Source organism: Sminthopsis crassicaudata, chromosome 3 (assembly GCF_048593235.1).
Source record: "Sminthopsis crassicaudata isolate SCR6 chromosome 3, ASM4859323v1, whole genome shotgun sequence".
Classification (NCBI taxonomy): Eukaryota; Metazoa; Chordata; class Mammalia; order Dasyuromorphia; family Dasyuridae; genus Sminthopsis; species Sminthopsis crassicaudata.
Genome location: NC_133619.1, coordinates 316649495 through 316667638, shown reverse-complemented (window position 1 = coordinate 316667638; position 18144 = coordinate 316649495). Strand labels below are relative to the sequence as shown.

Sequence of the window (18144 nt, the reverse complement as noted above, 5' to 3'; positions counted from 1 at the left end):
GAATTGTGCATATTTAACCTGTATTGATTGGATTGCTTGCTATCTATAGGAGAGGCCAAGGGAAGGAAGGGAGAAAAATTTGGAACACAAGGTTTTGCAAACATGAATGTTGAAAACTATCTTTGTATGTATTAAGAAAAATGAAAAGCTATAAAAACTTTCATGTTTTGCAGACCAAAAGAAAGTTACCCCCACACACACAAAATGTGCTTTGATTCCATTAATTCTTTCTCTGAAGAGAGAGAGCATTTTTTGTAAGTCCTTTAGAATTGTCTTAGATCTGCATTGCTGAGAATAGTTAAGTTATTCACAGTTGATCATCATACAATATTGCTGTTACTATATACAATAATCTGGTTCTGCTTATTTCACTTTGAATCAATTCATATAAGTTTTTCCAAGTTTTTTCTTAGAGCATTCTGCTCATCATTTCTTATAGTACAATTTTACTCCATTCCACCTTATTTAATCATTCTTCAATTTATGGACCTCTCCTCAATTTCTAATTCTTTCTAATTCTTTGCCAGCATCAAAAGAATTGCTTATAAATATTTGTGAACATATAGATCCTTTCCCTTTTTATCTCTTTGGGATACAGATCTGTTGTATTTCTGGATCAAAAGGTATGCATGATTTTATACTCCTTTGGGTATAGTTCCAAAATGCTCTCCAGAATGGTTGCATCAGTTCACAACTCTATCAACAATGAATTAGTGTCTCAATTTTTCCATATCCCCTTCAATATTTGTCATTTTTCTTTTTAGCATATTAGCCAATTCAATATGTATTAGGTGAGAGTATATGAGAGTTATTCTAATTTGTATTTAATAGTGATTTAGAGCATTTTTTTCATAAATGAGTATAGGCATCTTTGAACATGTCATCTGAAAACTGACTATTCATATCATTTGAAAGAATCCACTGACCACCTCCTGAAAGAGATCTTAAAGTGAACACTCCTTGAATTTCCTTGAAGGAAGAAGAAATAGAATAAACTGGGTCTAGCTATTTTAAACTGAAGTTAATTGGGCCAAGGATCATAACAGATGAAAAGCAAGATATGGTAAAATGCATTGAGATAAAGGAATATCTATTGGGGCCTGAAGAGAAAGAGAGAAAATTAGCTCACTAAAAGGGGGAGGAATCAGAAAATGAATACCAAGAAAATAGAAGGGAGGGACAAAGACCAAAATCACCAAAAATTTCAAGAGGACAATTCAGTCAAAAAATCTAGACCCCCCAAGCAGATAAAATAGAGGGATTAATCTAATCAGAAGAGAAGATAAATATCAAAACATCCAAAAGATTGCAGACTTCTATAAAGAAATATTTCAGAACAGCAAGAATTGAATTAATATCTGATTAATCCTAGAATCCTATAGGGATCGCTAAGAGAGCAAACCTCAGCAATATTTTCCAGGGTAGTTTAAAAGACATAGCACAATCTTGAGGGAAGTTAGGAGAAAATAAAAGGCAAAATGTATGACCTACATAAAAGAAATAATTAGAAGAATAGAAAAAAAATTGAATTTATGGTGCTAAGTCTTCCAAAGAATAAGAGAGAGAACAGATGAGAATTTAAACATAATGAAGTAAAGAACAATTTGGAAGAAAAGAAGCCCCAAACAATATCAATTAAAAAGAATATATGATCCCTAATTGATTTCAAATGCATAGAGACAACTTAAAAATCAGTCCTCCCAGAAGAATATCACACACTAAAAATCAAAAACAAAAAACTCTTAAAACCACAATGCAAGAAATGTCATAAAAATCTGCATAGAATTTTTGAATTCAGAAAATAAAGCACCAAAAAAGAATAAACACGTCATTTGCAGGAAAAAAATGTTTAAAACTCTATGTTTTTAATTAAATTAAATATAATAATATTGTTATATAATATATAATATTATTATATAAAATATAATAATGTTTAAAACTATGTTTTTAATTATTTTAATGTTTAAAACTCCATGTTTTATTATTTTAAAAAAATGTTTAAAACTTCAATGACAAGCAAAACATTCTGCAAGTTACTGGGTAAAGAGAAATATTTAGATTATTTAAGGCCATTTTTAAAAAATAGACATAGAAGTATCAGGTTGATGAAAAGGGGAGAGAATTAGAAAGATAAAGAATGATGAGAGTTTTGTGGAGTAAATAGTGCCAAGAGTCATCAGTTTTAAAACTTTGTGGAAGAAATAAAATATTGAAGAGAAATAAACATGCTTCTTCAGGTCTGCTTAACAGAAGAATAAAGTCCTAAAGAACTATTTTACTATCTTTTAATCTCTTACTTCTTGTGATTTTTCACATGCTTACTCTAATTCTTTGTTCTCTTTGGTATAACTGGATTGTCATCAAATTAAGCGCATGTTCATACACACACGTACACACACACACAAACTCACAGGAAATGCAAATCAGAACAAGTCACAAATGTGGAGCTTTACCTCACGCTCTGAAAACTGGCAAAGATTGACAAAAGATGGGAATAGTCAGTATTGGAAGGGTTATGCAAAGACACTGTTTGGTAGAACTATATAATATTCCAGTCATTCTGGAAAGCAATTTGGAATTATGCTAAGAAAGTGACTAAAAGATCCATACCCTTTTCAGGCTTTGGAATCAAAGCACTGGAAGCAAAGTAAATGTTCACTGATAAAGGGAGGGCTAAGCAAACTGTGGCATACAAACATGATGGAATATTTTATGCAATAAGAAATTGTGAATAAGAAGAATTCAGAGAAGCATACATAAAGTAGGACAAATAAAATGATGCTATAATGATGCAAATGGAAAGAATAATGACAAGAACATAAAAACAAGAAATTTGAAACTAATGTTCAATAATGATAAAAGTTAACTTTGGACCGCAAAAGGAGGGGAGGCATATACCTACCTACTTCCATTGATGATTTGGGATGCACTCTGTATACGGAACATTAGATATTCTTTCATACTTCATTGATATACAAGTTAGTTAGCTGAACTGCTTCCTCTCTCACCCATATAGACATCTCTTATTCTTTGATACAAAAGATATTTCTCTGAAGGATGGTAAAAGGATATATTTGAAAATTAAGTAATAAGAAAACAAAAGATTTGAATAAAAATCTAATAATAAAGTGATAAAAAAAATAGGAAAAACTTGTATCATCTTGGGGGGAAAAAAAGCCCTAAACCAAAAAAAATCTAAATATGGTCTAAATTGCTCTACTCAACAAGAGGCCTATCCTCAAATCAGAAGCAGACAAGAATGAGAAATAAAGATCCTTCAATCCAATTCCTTTGTGAAATTCATATACATGTTTAATGTGTTGATGTTGGCAGAATTTTTATACATTCTCATGCCAACAAAGTTTATTAAAACTGAATTGAACTCAGACTTTCTGTTGGCTAGAAATTATAAGGCTCAGCATTCTCAGGCTAATGACAGAGAGGAGACATGGAATTTAGAAGCACCAGATCATGAGAATATTGGATGTGGAAAAAAACTCAGATGTCATCTAGTCCAGTTTTTCCCTTTTCAAAGATGTGATAGATTAGACTTAGAAAGAACATATATACCTTACCCAGGATTGCCATATCTAGGTGCCTAAACACCTAGGACTATAACTCAAATTTCCAGGTACCTAGCTACAATGCTCTTCCTACCACACTGCTATTAAATTGCCAATAGTCATATTGCCTCTTTTGGAGTAATTATACAAATCACAAGCAGCACAATATTTCTCTTGGAAGAAGGATATGTGGCATGGGGAACAATCTCTTGGAGCCTCAGTTTCTCCATTACAGTGTGGTGATACTACTACTCAAATTCTTCATAGCACTATAGTTAGGAAAGCACACTGAGAATCTTAAAATGCTACATATATGTGATTTAGTATCAATATTGTTACTTGTTTAATGAATGAATTTTCATATTCTAAACATACTTTCTGAAAGAGGATGGAATGACTGGTTTGCAAAACTGTTCTACTAGCTCACTAATATATTAATACCTTATTTTTATTTTAAAATGCCAGTTATCTCCTCTCTTAGGTTTTGGTTGCTACATCTTTGAATGCTAAACATCCGTCATATCATCCTGATGCCAAACTAATATAATGGTCCTGATATCAAGTTTTCCTTTTTGTTTGTATTCTCAGGTGAGATGTAGATGAACTATGCTACTTATTTCTTTTGAGGATTCTGGAAGTAAACATGAAAACAAATCACTTTGCTCTTGGTGGATAAGATCTGAGTCCGTCATGATCAAAGAAAAACTATTTTCTTCAAATCACATCACTAATTTTCATAATTTGTAATGGTAGTTTGCACAGGAACAACACTGAAAAGAAATGATGCATCGTGAAAATATATTATCCAGATGGTTTTGATTTAATAACATAGCAACAAACTCAAACAGGCATTTTGCCTCATCCCAAATAGAAAGCACAAGACATTAAAATGTCATCATAGATGTTAGAGACAGAAAAACAGTATGATGAATAAAAAATGTAGACTATGTGCAACATTAATTTCACTTTATGCAATGTTTACACACAGTATAAAATATAAATAATTTACAAAGGAAACATGCAGAGCTTAAATTTGAAAAAATTGTGACTCATTATCATGCTACAATAATAATGACCTTGTCCATTAGATCCTTTCACCAGGATCATTTCAGAAACTAATTTTTAAGGAAACTCCAGGTCCATCTAATTGAATGCACTGTTTTGTAAACAGTAAATGTCATGGAATTGACTGAGAAATGGTCTATGAGATTGATACTGATACTCATTTAGTAGTGTTTCTCACTGTCTTCAGGGAAAAGACATATTCATGACTGACCTTAGGATCTGTAGAGTGATTTCTCATGGCCCTCCACATCAAGAATCAATTCTTCACTTTCCATGAAAGCTCTTCACCTGGTCTCTTTTTTTCTCTATTATATGTATCTCTCTCCTTCTCTGTATTTTATCTTATAACTATAAAGTAAGGATCATATCAGTTTAATTCAATTTGTTATAATGTCTTCACTTTTTTAGTGATTTTTTGTTTGTTTGTTTTTTTTCTTTTGGTCTGTTTGTTCTTTCACAACATGGAGTCTACATATAATTGCATATATATGAATGGGACCAGGTGAAGATTTCTTAAAAAGTCTATGAAGTCAGACCCTAGAATTGGAGGCTTATCACATGATTCCCAGAGGTCTGTGGGGCAGGAAGGTCAGACCCTAGGTCTAAGCATCAGGAAGTGACAGGAAGTCACATGACACACAGGAAGCAGACAACATTGCTGACCATTGGTCAACAATGGTTACTTCCTTTTCAGTCCATCTAATTCACTATTTCTGGCTCCCTAGGCCAGGCACAATGCTGGGAGATGGGAGCTGAAAGGCTCTGGGTCTGCTCAGCTGGAGTGCTTGGGCCTCTCCTTGCAAGGACTAAATAAATGTTTCCTTTTTGTATCTGAAAATGCCTCTGAGAAGTCAATTTGGGTATCACTTATAAAAATTGTGAAATTGCTAATTAAATTATTTGGGGTTATTGTAGTAATATTGAAACCTAAAACTGTTAGGTATTATGTGGATTAGGTAGACACCAGATGATGAAAGGTGCCAAAGTTGGGGTTTGGTCATGTGAGGAATTCACATTAGCCATTATCTTTGGCAAAAGGGAGATTTATTATGGAAAGGGGAAAGTTCCTAGTAGAACTTGCCATTTGCCAGGGGAAAGTAGATACCTCATGAAGTTGGGCCATGTCCTTAACTAGCAGAATAAATCCTAAGGGGACTTGGCACCTTAAAAAGAATTAGTTGTTAGGAGTGGGGTCAGGAAGCATGGTGGAGTTGGGAAAGACACCAAGTGTAGTGGAGGAAGGGAAAGGCAGAACAGAAGTCTGTCCCACCACACCCATGGCACCTTCTTCTCTCTCCCTCCTCCATATTCTTCTCTTCCTTTTACAGATGAGAAATATGAGGTACAAAGAATTAGAAACTTGTCCATATTCACTTAGGCAGTATTTAGCAGGTCTGGGATTTGAACTCAGGTCTTCCAATTTTAAATTCAATGCTTTGTCTTCTGTAAAGGGCTAGAACTGAGCAAATGCACTTGGATAATGAAGCACTGTGAGACTAATTGTCAATTGGAAGGTTCCTTATTAACTTGTTTGAAGGTTGACCCTCCCCAGCTATTCTGTGCTGACTTGATTGGTGGGACAAAGAGGGGGAAGTGACGTGTGTGGGAGGAGGAGGAGGAGGAAACTGAGACTCGCACACTGAGTCAGTTTCTCCTGGCGTTTGAGGGAGGAAGGTGTGTGTGAGATTGCTTGATTTAATCCCCTGACTTTGACCTTAAAAGATCAAGAATAAAGACATTTAGTGATCCTGACTCCGGCTGATTTCTGGGAAAACAGAGTTCCAGCAGTCTTCCTCACTGTGCTCCTTTCATTTTTGTAAAGCAAAATCCTGGGCCAACTTTTCCCTCTACAACCTTTTTCTCACTAGAGGTCTGTTATCTTTGATTTTTCTTGTACAGCAAGATAAATGTATAAATATGTATGCATTATGGCGGATTTAACATATTTCTACCATATTTAACACATATTGGGCTACTTGCTATCTAGGGGAGGGAGGTGGGAGAAAGGGGGGGGACTAGAACACAAGGCTTTGCAAGGGCCAATGTTGCAGAGTTATCTATGGATATATTTTGGGGGAAAAAACAAAAAACAAACAACAAATTTAATTAAAAAAAGAAAGAAAAAAGAAAAACAACTTATCTGGAAAATAGATCCAGGAGAGACAATCTAAGAATTATTGGACTACAAATCACTATTGATCAAAGAAATGCAAATTAAGACAACTCTGAGATACCACTACACACCTGTCATTGGCTAAGATGACAGTAAAAGATAATGACAAATTTTGGAGAGGATGTAGAAAAACTGGGACATTGATGCATTGTTGGTGGAACTGTGAACAGATCCAACCATTCTGGAGAGCAATTTGGAATTATACTCAAAAAGTAATCAAACTGTGCATACCCTTTGATCCAGCAGTGTTTCTCTTGGGCTTATATCCCAAAGAAATACTAAAGAAGGGAAAGGGACCTGAATGTGCAAGAATGTTTGTGGCAGCCCTTTTTGTAGTGGCTAGAAACTGGAAGATGAATGGATGCCCATCAATTGGAGAATGGTTGGGTAAATTGTGGTATATGAATGTTATAGAATATTATTGTTCTGTAAGAAATGACCAACAGGAGGAATACAGAGAGGTTTGGAGAGACTTACATGAACTGATGCTGAGTGAAATGAGCAGGACCAGGAGATCATTATACACTTCAACAACAATACTATATGATGATCAATTCTGATGGAAGTGGATATCTTTGACAAAGAGAAAATTCAATTTAGTTCCAATTGATCAAAGATGGACAGAATCAGCTACAACCAGAGAAGGAAAACTGGGAAATGAATGTGGACTTGCATTTTTGTTTTTCTTTCCAGGTTATTTTTTTCTTCTGAATCTGATTTTTCTTAAACAACAAGAGAACTGTATGGATCTGCACACATATATTATAACCAAGATATACTTTAACATGTTTAAAATGTTTAACATGTCTGCCATCTAGGGGAGGGGGTGGAAGGAGGGAAAAAGAAGTTGGACAGAAGTGAGTATAAGGGACAATGTTGAAAAAATTACCCATGCATATGTGCTGTCAATAAAAAGCTATTAAAAAAACAACCAAAAAATTATTGGACTACTTGAAAACCACGGAAAAAAAGAGTCAACATCATGCAAGGAATCCTCAATGAAAACTGCCCTGATATCCTAAAAACATTACACAGTAAAATAACAATTGAATGAATACACCAATTACCTCCTGAAAAGAAAAACGAAAATTCCAAGGAATATTGGAGCTGAATTACAGCATTATCAGATCAAGGAGAAAATACTACAAGCAGCCAGAAAGAAACAATTCAAATATGGGAGCCACAATCATGATCATCTAGGACTGAGTAGCTTCCTCTTTAAAGGATTACCTCTGGAGGGCAAAGGAGTGTGGACTACAGCCAAGAATTAACTAAACAGCAATATTAATCATTATCTTTCAGGAAAAAAGATGGACATTCAACGAAATAGGGGATTTTCATTTACTTTTTAGCTGAACAGAAAATATGATCTACAAAACAGAATTTAAGAGAATCAAAAAAAGGTGAAAAAGAGAAGGGAAAAAAAGCAACTATGTTTTTAAAAGTTAAAATGTTCATCAAGATGCAAAAATCTTATATAAAATATTATCCAAGAGATTACAGCAAATTATCACCAGGATAATATACCACGACTGGTTCATGGCTGGTTCAATATTAGAATACTATTAACGCAATTGACTATATCAGTAACCAAACTAACAGAATCATATAATTATCTCAGTAGATGCAGAAAAAGCATGAGACAAAAATGCAACACCTATTCTTATTAAAAAAAAAAAAAACACTAGAAAGCATAGGAATAAATGGAGTTTTCCTTAAAATAATCACTAGCATCCATCTAAAACAATGAGGAAACATCATATGTAAAAGAAGTAAACTAGAACCATTCCCAATAAGATCAGAGGTGAAACAAGGGTGCCCACTATTACTATTTGGTATTGTATTATTAATGTTACCTTTAACAATAAGAGATGAAAAAGAAATTAAAGGAACTATAGTGGGTAATGAGGAAACAAAATTATTACCCTTTACAAATGATATACCGCTATACTTAAAGAATCCTAGAGAATTAACTAAAACACTACTAGAAACAACAACTTTAGCAAGGTTATAAGATACAAAATAAATCCACATAAATCATCAGCATTTCTACATGTTACCAACAAAATCCAGCAGCAAGAGATACAAAGAGAAATTTCATTTGAAATAATTGTAGATAATATAAAATATTTGGGAGTCTACCTGCCAAGACAAAGCCAGGAACTATATGAACACAACTACAAAACACTTTCAATACAAATAAAGTCAGATATAAACAATTTGAAGCATATCAAGTGCTCATGGGTAGGTGAAGCTAATATAATAAAAAAATGACAATTCTGTCTTAATTAATCTACTTATTCATTACCATACTAATCAAACTGCTAAGAAATTAATTTACAGAGCTACAAAAAATAACAACAAAGTTTATCTGGAAGAACAAAAGTTCAAGAATTTCAAGGGAATTAATGGAAAAATGCAAATGAAGGCAGCCTAGCTGTACCAGGCCTACAAGTATATTATAAAGCAGTGGTCATCAAAACCATTTGTACTTGATATAGAGTAATTATCAGTGGAATAGGTTAGGTTCATAAGTCAATATCTATAGTAATCTACTGTTTGAGAAGCCCAAAGGCCCCAGTTTCTGGAATAAAAACTCACTATTTGACAAAAATTGATGGAAAAATTGGAATATAGTATGGCAGAAACTAGGAATTGACCAACATGTAACATCCTTTATCAAGATAAGATAGAAATGGGTTCATGATTTAGACATAAAGAGTGATACTATAAGTAAATTAAGAACAAAGGATAGTCTGACTCTCAGACTTGTGGAGAAGAAAGGAATTTATACCCAAAGAAGAACAAGAGAATGTTATATAATGCAGAATGGATAATTTTGATATATTAAATTTAAAAGCTTTTGTATAAACAAAATCAATGCATACAAGATTGGAAGGGAAGCAGAAAATTGGGGGGAAATTTCCATCCACGGGTTCTGATAAAAACCTCATTTCTAAAATATAGAGATTTGACTCAAATTTATAGAATATAAATCATTAAAATGATAGGAAAAGATAATGATGCATATTAGAGGAGATGTAGGGAAATTGGGACACAAATACATTGTTGGTAGAGTTGTAAACTGATCCAACCATTCTGGAGAACAATATGGAACTATACCCAAAAGACTATCAACTATACATATTCTTTGATCCAGCAGTATCTCTATTGAACCTGTATCCAAAAGAGATCATAAAAAATGGAAAAGGATCATGTGCACAAATATTTGTGTCAGCCCTTTTTATTGTGGCAAGGAACTGGAAATTGAGTGGATGCCCATCAGATGGGGAATGGTGAATAAATTATGGTATATGAATGTTATGGAATATTATTGTTCTATAAGAAATGATTAGCAGGATGATTTTAGAGAGGCCTGGAGAGACTTACATGAAATGATGTTAAATGAAGTGAATAGAACCAAGAAAATATTGTACAAAGCAACAACAAAATTATACAATGATATTTCTAATGGATGTGGTTCTTTTCAGCGTGAGATAAATCAGACCATTTCCAATGGTCTTGTGATGGAGAGAGCTATCTGCATCTAGAGAGAGGACTGTGGATCTATTTTCATCTTTTTTTGATGTTTGCTTGTGTTTTTTTTAACATTTTTTTGATCTGAATTTTTCTTTTGCAGCATGAAAAATGTGAAAAAATATATAGAAATACTGCACACGTTTAACATATATTGGGATTACTTCACATCTAGGAAGGAAGGAGAAAAAAATTTGGAACACAAGATTTTGCAAGAGTGAAAAGTGAAAATTTATCTATGCATTGTATATGGCAACAAGAATATTATATAATGGTCAATTCTGATGAATATGACTCTTCTCAACAATGAGATGATTCAGGTCATTTTCTATAATCTTATGATGAAGAGAGCCAATTGTACCCAGAGAGAAAACTGTGGGGACTGAGTGTGGATCACAACATAGTATTTTCATTCTTTTGTTGTTGTTTCCTTACATTTTGTTTTCTTTCTCATTTTTTTCTTTTTTGATCTGATATTTCTTGTGCAGTAAAATAATTGTGAAAATATGTATAGAAGAATTGCACATGTTTAATATATATATTGAATTACTTGCCATCAAGGGGAGAGAATGGTTGATACATTGTTGGTGGAGTTATGAACTGGCTCAAGCATTCTGGAGAGAAATTTGGAACTATACTCAAAGGGCTGTCAAACTGTCCATACCCACTGATCCAGCAGTACCTCTACTGAGCTTGTATCCCAAAGAGATCATAAAAAAGGGATAACAATCTACGTGTGCAAAAATGTTTGTGGTAGCCCTTTTTTGTAGTAGCAAATTGGAAATTGAGTGGATGCTCATCAGTTGGGAAATGGTTGAATAAGTTATAGTATAAGAATGTTATGGGATATTATTGTTCTATAAAAAATGATCAGCAGGATGATTTTAGAGAGGCCTGGAGAGACTTATATTAACTGATGATAAGTGAAGTGAGTAGAACCAAGAAAACATTAAACATGGCAACAAGAAGATTATATCATGATGAATTCTGATGGACATAGCTCTTTTCAAAAGTGAGGTGATACAGGCCAATTCCAATAGATTTGTAGTGGAAAGAGCCATCTGTACCCTGAAAGAAGAATGTGGGAACTGAATATGAATCACAACATAGTATTTTCACCTTTTTTTGCTGTTTGCTTTTTTGTTTTTTCTCTTTTTTTCTCCTTTTCGATTTTACGTGTACAGCATGATAAGTGTAGAAATATGTATAGAAGAATTACACATTTAATATATATTGGATTACTTGCCATCTAAGGGAGAGGGTAGGAAGAAAACATTGGAATACAACATTTTGCAAGGGTGAATGTTGAAAACTATCTTTTCATATATTTTGAAAATAAAAAGTTATTATTTAAAATAAAAGAAAAAAAACAAGTTAAATAAATTACAGTTGGAGATAAACAGTAGTATTATAATAGTGAGGGACTTTGAAAAGATCCAACCATTTTCGAGTATAATCTGGAATTAGGCCCAAAGTTATTGAATTGCCTATATCCTTTGGCCCAGCAATAGCATTACTAGGTCCATTTCCAAAGACAATTACTGAAAAAAGAAAAGAACCTATCTATTCCAAAACGTTTATAGCAGCTCTCATTGTGTTGATAAAAAACTGGAAATTGCAGGGTTGCCCATCAATTGGTGAATAGTTGAACAAGTTGTGGCATATAATTGTGATGGAATACTATTGTACTCTAAGAAATGATGAGCTCAATGATCTTAGAAAAAAATATAAAATGACATGCACTAAATTTATTTCACTAAATATTTCACTAAAGAGTGAAATAAGCTGAACCAGGAGAACATTATATACAGTAACAGCAAAATTGTTTTTAAAGGGACTGAGCAGATAAGTCATATAATCAAATAAATCACATTCAAATTAACTGTAAAGGACTTACGAAGGAATATACTATCTGCATCAAAAAAAAAAAAGAATTAACAAATAGAAATATTTATAGAAAAAAATTACATATACATACTTATTTGTCCCTAATTGTAGCCGTCTTTAGGGCAAGGAAGAGGAGGGTGTAGTGGAAAATTTACATGACAACTTTATTTTATATTTAAAAGGAATAGCAAGTTGTACATAATAGATTTGCAGTTCAGTTTCATGTGTAATTATCTTTTTTTTTAAAAAAATTATACTGTTAGAAAATGTTTGTTTTATTCCATAAATTAAAAATAAAACAGATGAAAGAAAAAAAGAGAGAGAGAGAGTTTAAATGGGGTTTGGCAAAAGCACACACATGTTGTTTAAGTCTGGAAAGTGTTTCATATATAATGTGCCTTAATAAATGCTGTTTCATCCTTCCATCCCCTCTCAGAGAACTATTTATCAACAGCTTCTTAGTTGTTCTCCCTACTTTCAATATCTCTTCTCTCCAATACACTGTCTTCTGAGCTGTTAAAATAATTTTACTAATATATGCAATTATCCATGTTTCTCCCTTGCTCAAAAGCCTTCACTTGCTTCATAATGCCATTCATCCAAAAATATAAAATTCTTAGTTTCTTTCTAAAGGCATCCACAATCTAGCTCCTCTCTTCTCTGACTTATTTTAAGTGATCACCATGGTTTGTGTAGGGGGGGAAGGGTAGAAAGAAGGGACTAGGTTCTCTTTGTACTCCCAATGCGTAGCACAGTACTTGCCATATGGTAATCAGTTAATAAATGCTTATTAACCAGATTCTTAAACAACATTTTCCAGTCAAATAGCTATTAGTAAACTCAACATTTCACCTCTCAAGTCTGTTTTACATTTTTTCACTTGATTGTAATTTTTTGAAGGCCCACCTCTCCTTATCACCCTTTTTAACACCAACACATATATACAAATTTCAGAACATAAACTTGTTTTCATATATATATATATATATATATATATATATATATATATATATTGTTTTTCATATTCAGAGCCTTGTAGAGAAGTAGGTGATAAAATGATGTTAATTAAGTTGCACCCATCCAATCTTCTCTTCCTTCACATATATTGTCATTATTTATCGACTCTGGCAATCATTATCATTGTCACACAATATCACATTTACTTTAACTCTCATCATTTTTGCCCACATCTCTGCAAAAGACTTTGAATCTCTGTAGAATCAAGCCAGGGTTATACATTAGCAATTATCCTGAAAATAGTGGTCACATTCTCACATTCCAGTGGAAACTTTAAACAAATGAACATTTCCTTGTTAGTCTTTTAAGCATCTCCTTAGTACTGGCTCCATGGCAGCTACACACAAACCACTTCTCTAGTCCATTCTATACAAATTATCAAAGCACCAGATCAAAGACTCGAGATCTACTTTGCTCTTAAAGGGTTCAAAACATTGTAAAAATGGTCTCTGGAACTCTAGACTCAATCTTCATCCTGGCAGTGCAGCCCAAAGGTCCTGAAGCCTATCCTAAAATATTCTTGCAAAAGAAATAAAAGCAAAAGAAAAGTTCTAGGGGCGTGAGCCTCTAGATGATTCAGAGTCCACATGGAGATTGGGTCCATTTGCAACCTTGGCAAAACTCTCAAGTTCATGTGGAACTTTTTGCATGTTTGAATTACTGATCTGGTACAAAAACAGCATCAAATGAAAAGTGTTGAATACTGAGGTCCAGAATAATCTAATCACAAAGGATTAAGTTCATAATTACGATAGCTCCTTTTAGCTTGTATAGATAAATGTCAACAGAATATTTGGTTGGCTTTCTGCAGGAATAGAATAGCAACGGCCTATATAGTCTGATTCCATGAATTTCACCAATTCCAAGAAAGCTCCAGTTCTCCCCATCTCCCCACACAGTAATAGCCAACATTGGGTAATTAGAGCTTTATTTCTTTTATTGTCTTCCAAAAATGGGAATGTGTCATACTTAAAGGTATTATCTGCTGAGTCAGGGTAAATGTTGTCTGAATCCTTCCTGGACAGTTGGAAGGGAAGAAGAGAAAGCTTTCAATAGAAAGGAAAAGTAATAGTTATCAAAGGGGTCCAGAATAGGGAAACCAAGGTCAGACTTCACATCTTTCCCAATCATGTCTAGTTTGAAGAATTTATTTAATGGGCTAAAATGAGACAAGTACCACAAGAATAGACTGGACGGGAACCTTTAATCTCTTGTTTTGTCAGTAATGCATGCATTCCCCAAAAATTAAACTTGGAGTCAGGAGTCCCAGATTCCAATATTAGGTGGAATTTATTAGACTATGGAGCAAGGAGGTACAGGTGATAGAGAATTGAGCCTGGAGTCAGGAAGACTCATTTTCCTGAATTCAAAACATAGGTCAGACACTTACTAGCTGTGTGATCCGGGGCGAGTCATTTAACTCCGTTTACCTAGTTTCTTCATTTGTAAAATGAACTATAGAAGGAAATGGCAAACTGCTCCAATATTTTTTTTTAACGAAAATATCAAATGAGGCCATTTAAAGTCAGTCACAACTGAAATGATTGAACCAAAAAATTCATTAGTTTAGGCAAGTATTTTCAGGCTCTTTGGATCCTTGTTTTTGTATCTGTAAAATGAATTTGACCACACAATGCCTAAAATGCCTTCCAGCAATGACATTATGAGGACCTGTAAGGTTAGAAGTACAGACTATACTCTTAAAATACCAGCCACAAGTTTCAAGAATAGACCTCTTGCCAGTTCTAAGGTTAAATTGACTTTATCTTTTTAAAAAGGAAACTACAACACCTACACCATTAGAAATGCTTCTAATTATGATCATCATAATAACTCACATTTATGACAGTAGATACAAAGCTCTTTTACATACATTATCTTCTTTGATCTTCACAATCACTCTGAGAAATATAATTATTCTCATTTTACTTTTGAGGAACTTGAGACTTAGAGAGACTAAATGATTTACCTAAAGTTATACAGCTAGCAAGGGCCAAGACCTGAACCCAGATTTTCTGACTTCTAGCCTAATGCTTTTCCCATTTGGTAATGTTCTTTTAGGGGCCTAAGAAAACTGGTAAAACTTCTAACAATACAGTTTTATGTTAATAATAATGCCTGGAAAATGACTCTTTTAATTTAACAATCATTTTAGACATATTCTTGGAGTAATCATTCCAACAATTTATTTTTTTCCCTCCTAATTTGTCACCTCTTACTTATTTAGGACTGTTGTTTAGAAATTGAAGTTACTTGTTCCTTGCCTGACAAAGGGGATATGAATGCTGGCATTTAGTTTGATTAATGAGTGTCATTTGATCCACTAGCCATTATATTTTATTAAATAAATGAACTACTTCCTGTTGAAAGATAATATTAATTAACTTGTTTGGGAGTTATTTGAGTAAGGCCATCACAAATTGTCCCTGATAATGCGGTTCCTTTCTCTGCTCTCAGTTAAGATTTTTGCCCCAAGGCTCAATTGTAGGTGACAACATCAATTGTTGAGCATCATTACCCTTTAAACTTACCACAATATTTACTCTAGCAATTAACCCCTTCACATTTTCTCCTCCTCTGTGCTGAGAAGAAAAGATTCCCTCTTCCTGGCTCCAGCCTGAGGACCATTATAGTTGACAGTATTTGGAAAGCTGCCAGTAGCAGGAACTCTGCAGTTTGCTTCTGAACATTATGGCTATTAGAAGCCTTTTGTTACCTAGTGGACACCAAGGACCACAAATCAAATCACCCACAAGGGATAACAATGCTCCAGAAATACAAACAGCTGAAGGAACTTTTCAATACAATTCTAAAAAATCTTATGGTGCAAACCACTGACTTATTCACCAAATCTAGGAGTATTTAAAATGAGGGAAAGGGAAGGGGATGAGCAGAAAGCTTTAGGCAACCGTTGTTGTCTGTCCTTCAAAGTCAAAAAGGACCAATAAAATCACACTGTTGGGGTCAATGTATAGTGTTTTCCATTGTAGCTCATCAATCCAATATAGTCTGAAAGGCTCTATTACAAATAATCCCTTTTGAACATTTGGGATGGAGATGGTGTTCCTAGGTTCATGCAAGTCGTATTTTCTTTGTGTTACTGAGATTCTGCTTTGTTCACAGAGCGTTGTACCTTGATGTGGCCATACCATGTTAGGCGGTCTTTACCAGCATCTCCCATGTCTCCCAATCAGTTCCAAAGTTCTTCAGAGAGGCCTTGAGAGAGGCTGTATACTTCTTCTAATCTCAGTCTGTGTACTTGCTTAGTTGATTTCTCTGCAAAGTAGTTTTTTACATAAACAAACATTTGACACTCAAACAGCAGGGCCAACCCACTGGAATGGCTCTTTGCAGGAGAGTTTGAATTCCTGGCAGTTCAGCTCTAGAGAGGACCTCGGTATCTGGCACCTTATCTTGACAGGTGATCTTCAAAATCTTCCTAAGACAATTCAAATAAAAATGGTTCAATTTTCTGGCCTGGTATGGGCATATTGTCAGGTTTCACAGGCTTACAACAATGAGGTCAGCACAACCTCTCTGTATCCCTTCAGTTTGATAGGCAGCCTAATATCTCTTCTTTCCCACACCTATTTTCAGAGCTTCCCAAAACTTGAGCTATCTCTGTCAAAGCATGCACCAACCTCATTATCTACGTGAACATTCCTGGAAAGTACACTGCAAGGTAAGTGAACTTATCCACAGCATTCAAAATTTGTAGAAGGCTTGGAACAAAGGAAGAGAAGTCTTGTTGAATTCAGCAGGCATGAAACTTTACAAAAAGATTGTATAGGCTGGAATTACAAGAAGGCTTAAGAAATATTTTGAAAAGTTCAGTGGTGAATAAGTAATCAAATCAGTTAATCGATAATTATTTTGGAAGTACTTACTCTGTATCAGAGCTTGTTCTGGTTACTGGGATATGGAAGACTGAGATGTAATCATTTTAATTTCATAAAGGTTATTTTCAGTTCAAGAAGGCACATGCATACATATATATGCTATGTATACATATGCACATTGTACACACACATACATACATACAGACATCCAAATAAATACAAAATACAAGGTAATTTTTGGAGGGGAGGAGGGAGCTTGGGAGATCAGGGAAGGACTCACAGAGAAGGTAGGGCTTGAATTGAGCTTTGAAGGAAACAAGGATTTTTAAGAGACATGAAGAGGAAATACATTCTAGGAATAGGGAAAATCTATGTACAAAGGCATAGAATGGAGAGATGGAGGGGAATGGGAAAACAAGAATAAAACTAGTTAAGTTTCTGTAAAGTAGGGAAAAATAATTTATAGTAAGACTGGCAGGGTAAGGAGGCTAGTTATCAAGGTTATGCACATTCATAGCAATAAATAACAAGGCTAGAAGGGTCAAAAGGAATCAGGCTTTAAAAGTCATATTAATGCCAAACAAGAATTTTTACTTTATCTTAAAGGTAATAGGGAGGGACTAGAGTTTATTGAGTAAAGGAATGAAATGGTTAGATCTGTATTTTCATAAAATAACTTGAGTAGCTCTGTGAAAGATGTGCTAAAGTGGAAAAGATGATAGAAGGAAACAAGTTAAAAGGCTACTGCAGTATTTCAGATAAAATGTGATAAGGGCTAGAATTAGGATTGTGGTCTTGTGAGCAAAGAGAAGAGGACTGAGGGAATAGATTAGGGGATGATAAATTTGGACCTTAGCCACTAGCAAGTGACTTACACAGAGTCACACAGATAGGAAATAACTAATGATGAATCTGAACTCAGTTTTCCCTGCCTCCAAGACTCCACTACCAACACTTAGTTGTCTAACATGGAATTAAAATCAGCAAGAAAAGGTAACTGATTAGATAAATGAGGTAAAGAAAAGCAAAATTTTGAAGACAATTCTGAGGTTATAAACTGTGG

General features: G+C 34.1%; 1 protein-coding gene across 6 annotated transcripts in view; it reads right to left on the bottom strand.

Annotated features, from left to right (window-relative positions):
• The window catches only part of NECTIN3 (nectin cell adhesion molecule 3), a 182990-nt gene that overhangs the window by 67794 nt on the left and 97052 nt on the right, over positions 1 to 18144 (bottom strand). For 2 of the 6 annotated variants that reach the window (XM_074301141.1, XM_074301144.1), the window contains one exon: positions 12475 to 16681. The exons of the other annotated variants lie outside the window; for them this stretch is intronic. In XM_074301141.1, the coding sequence (XP_074157242.1) occupies positions 16652 to 16681 (30 nt within the window). In that variant the 3' untranslated portion in view covers positions 12475 to 16651. Of the gene's footprint in view, positions 1 to 12474; positions 16682 to 18144 lie in introns of those variants that run through there. 6 annotated transcript variants of the gene reach the window in all.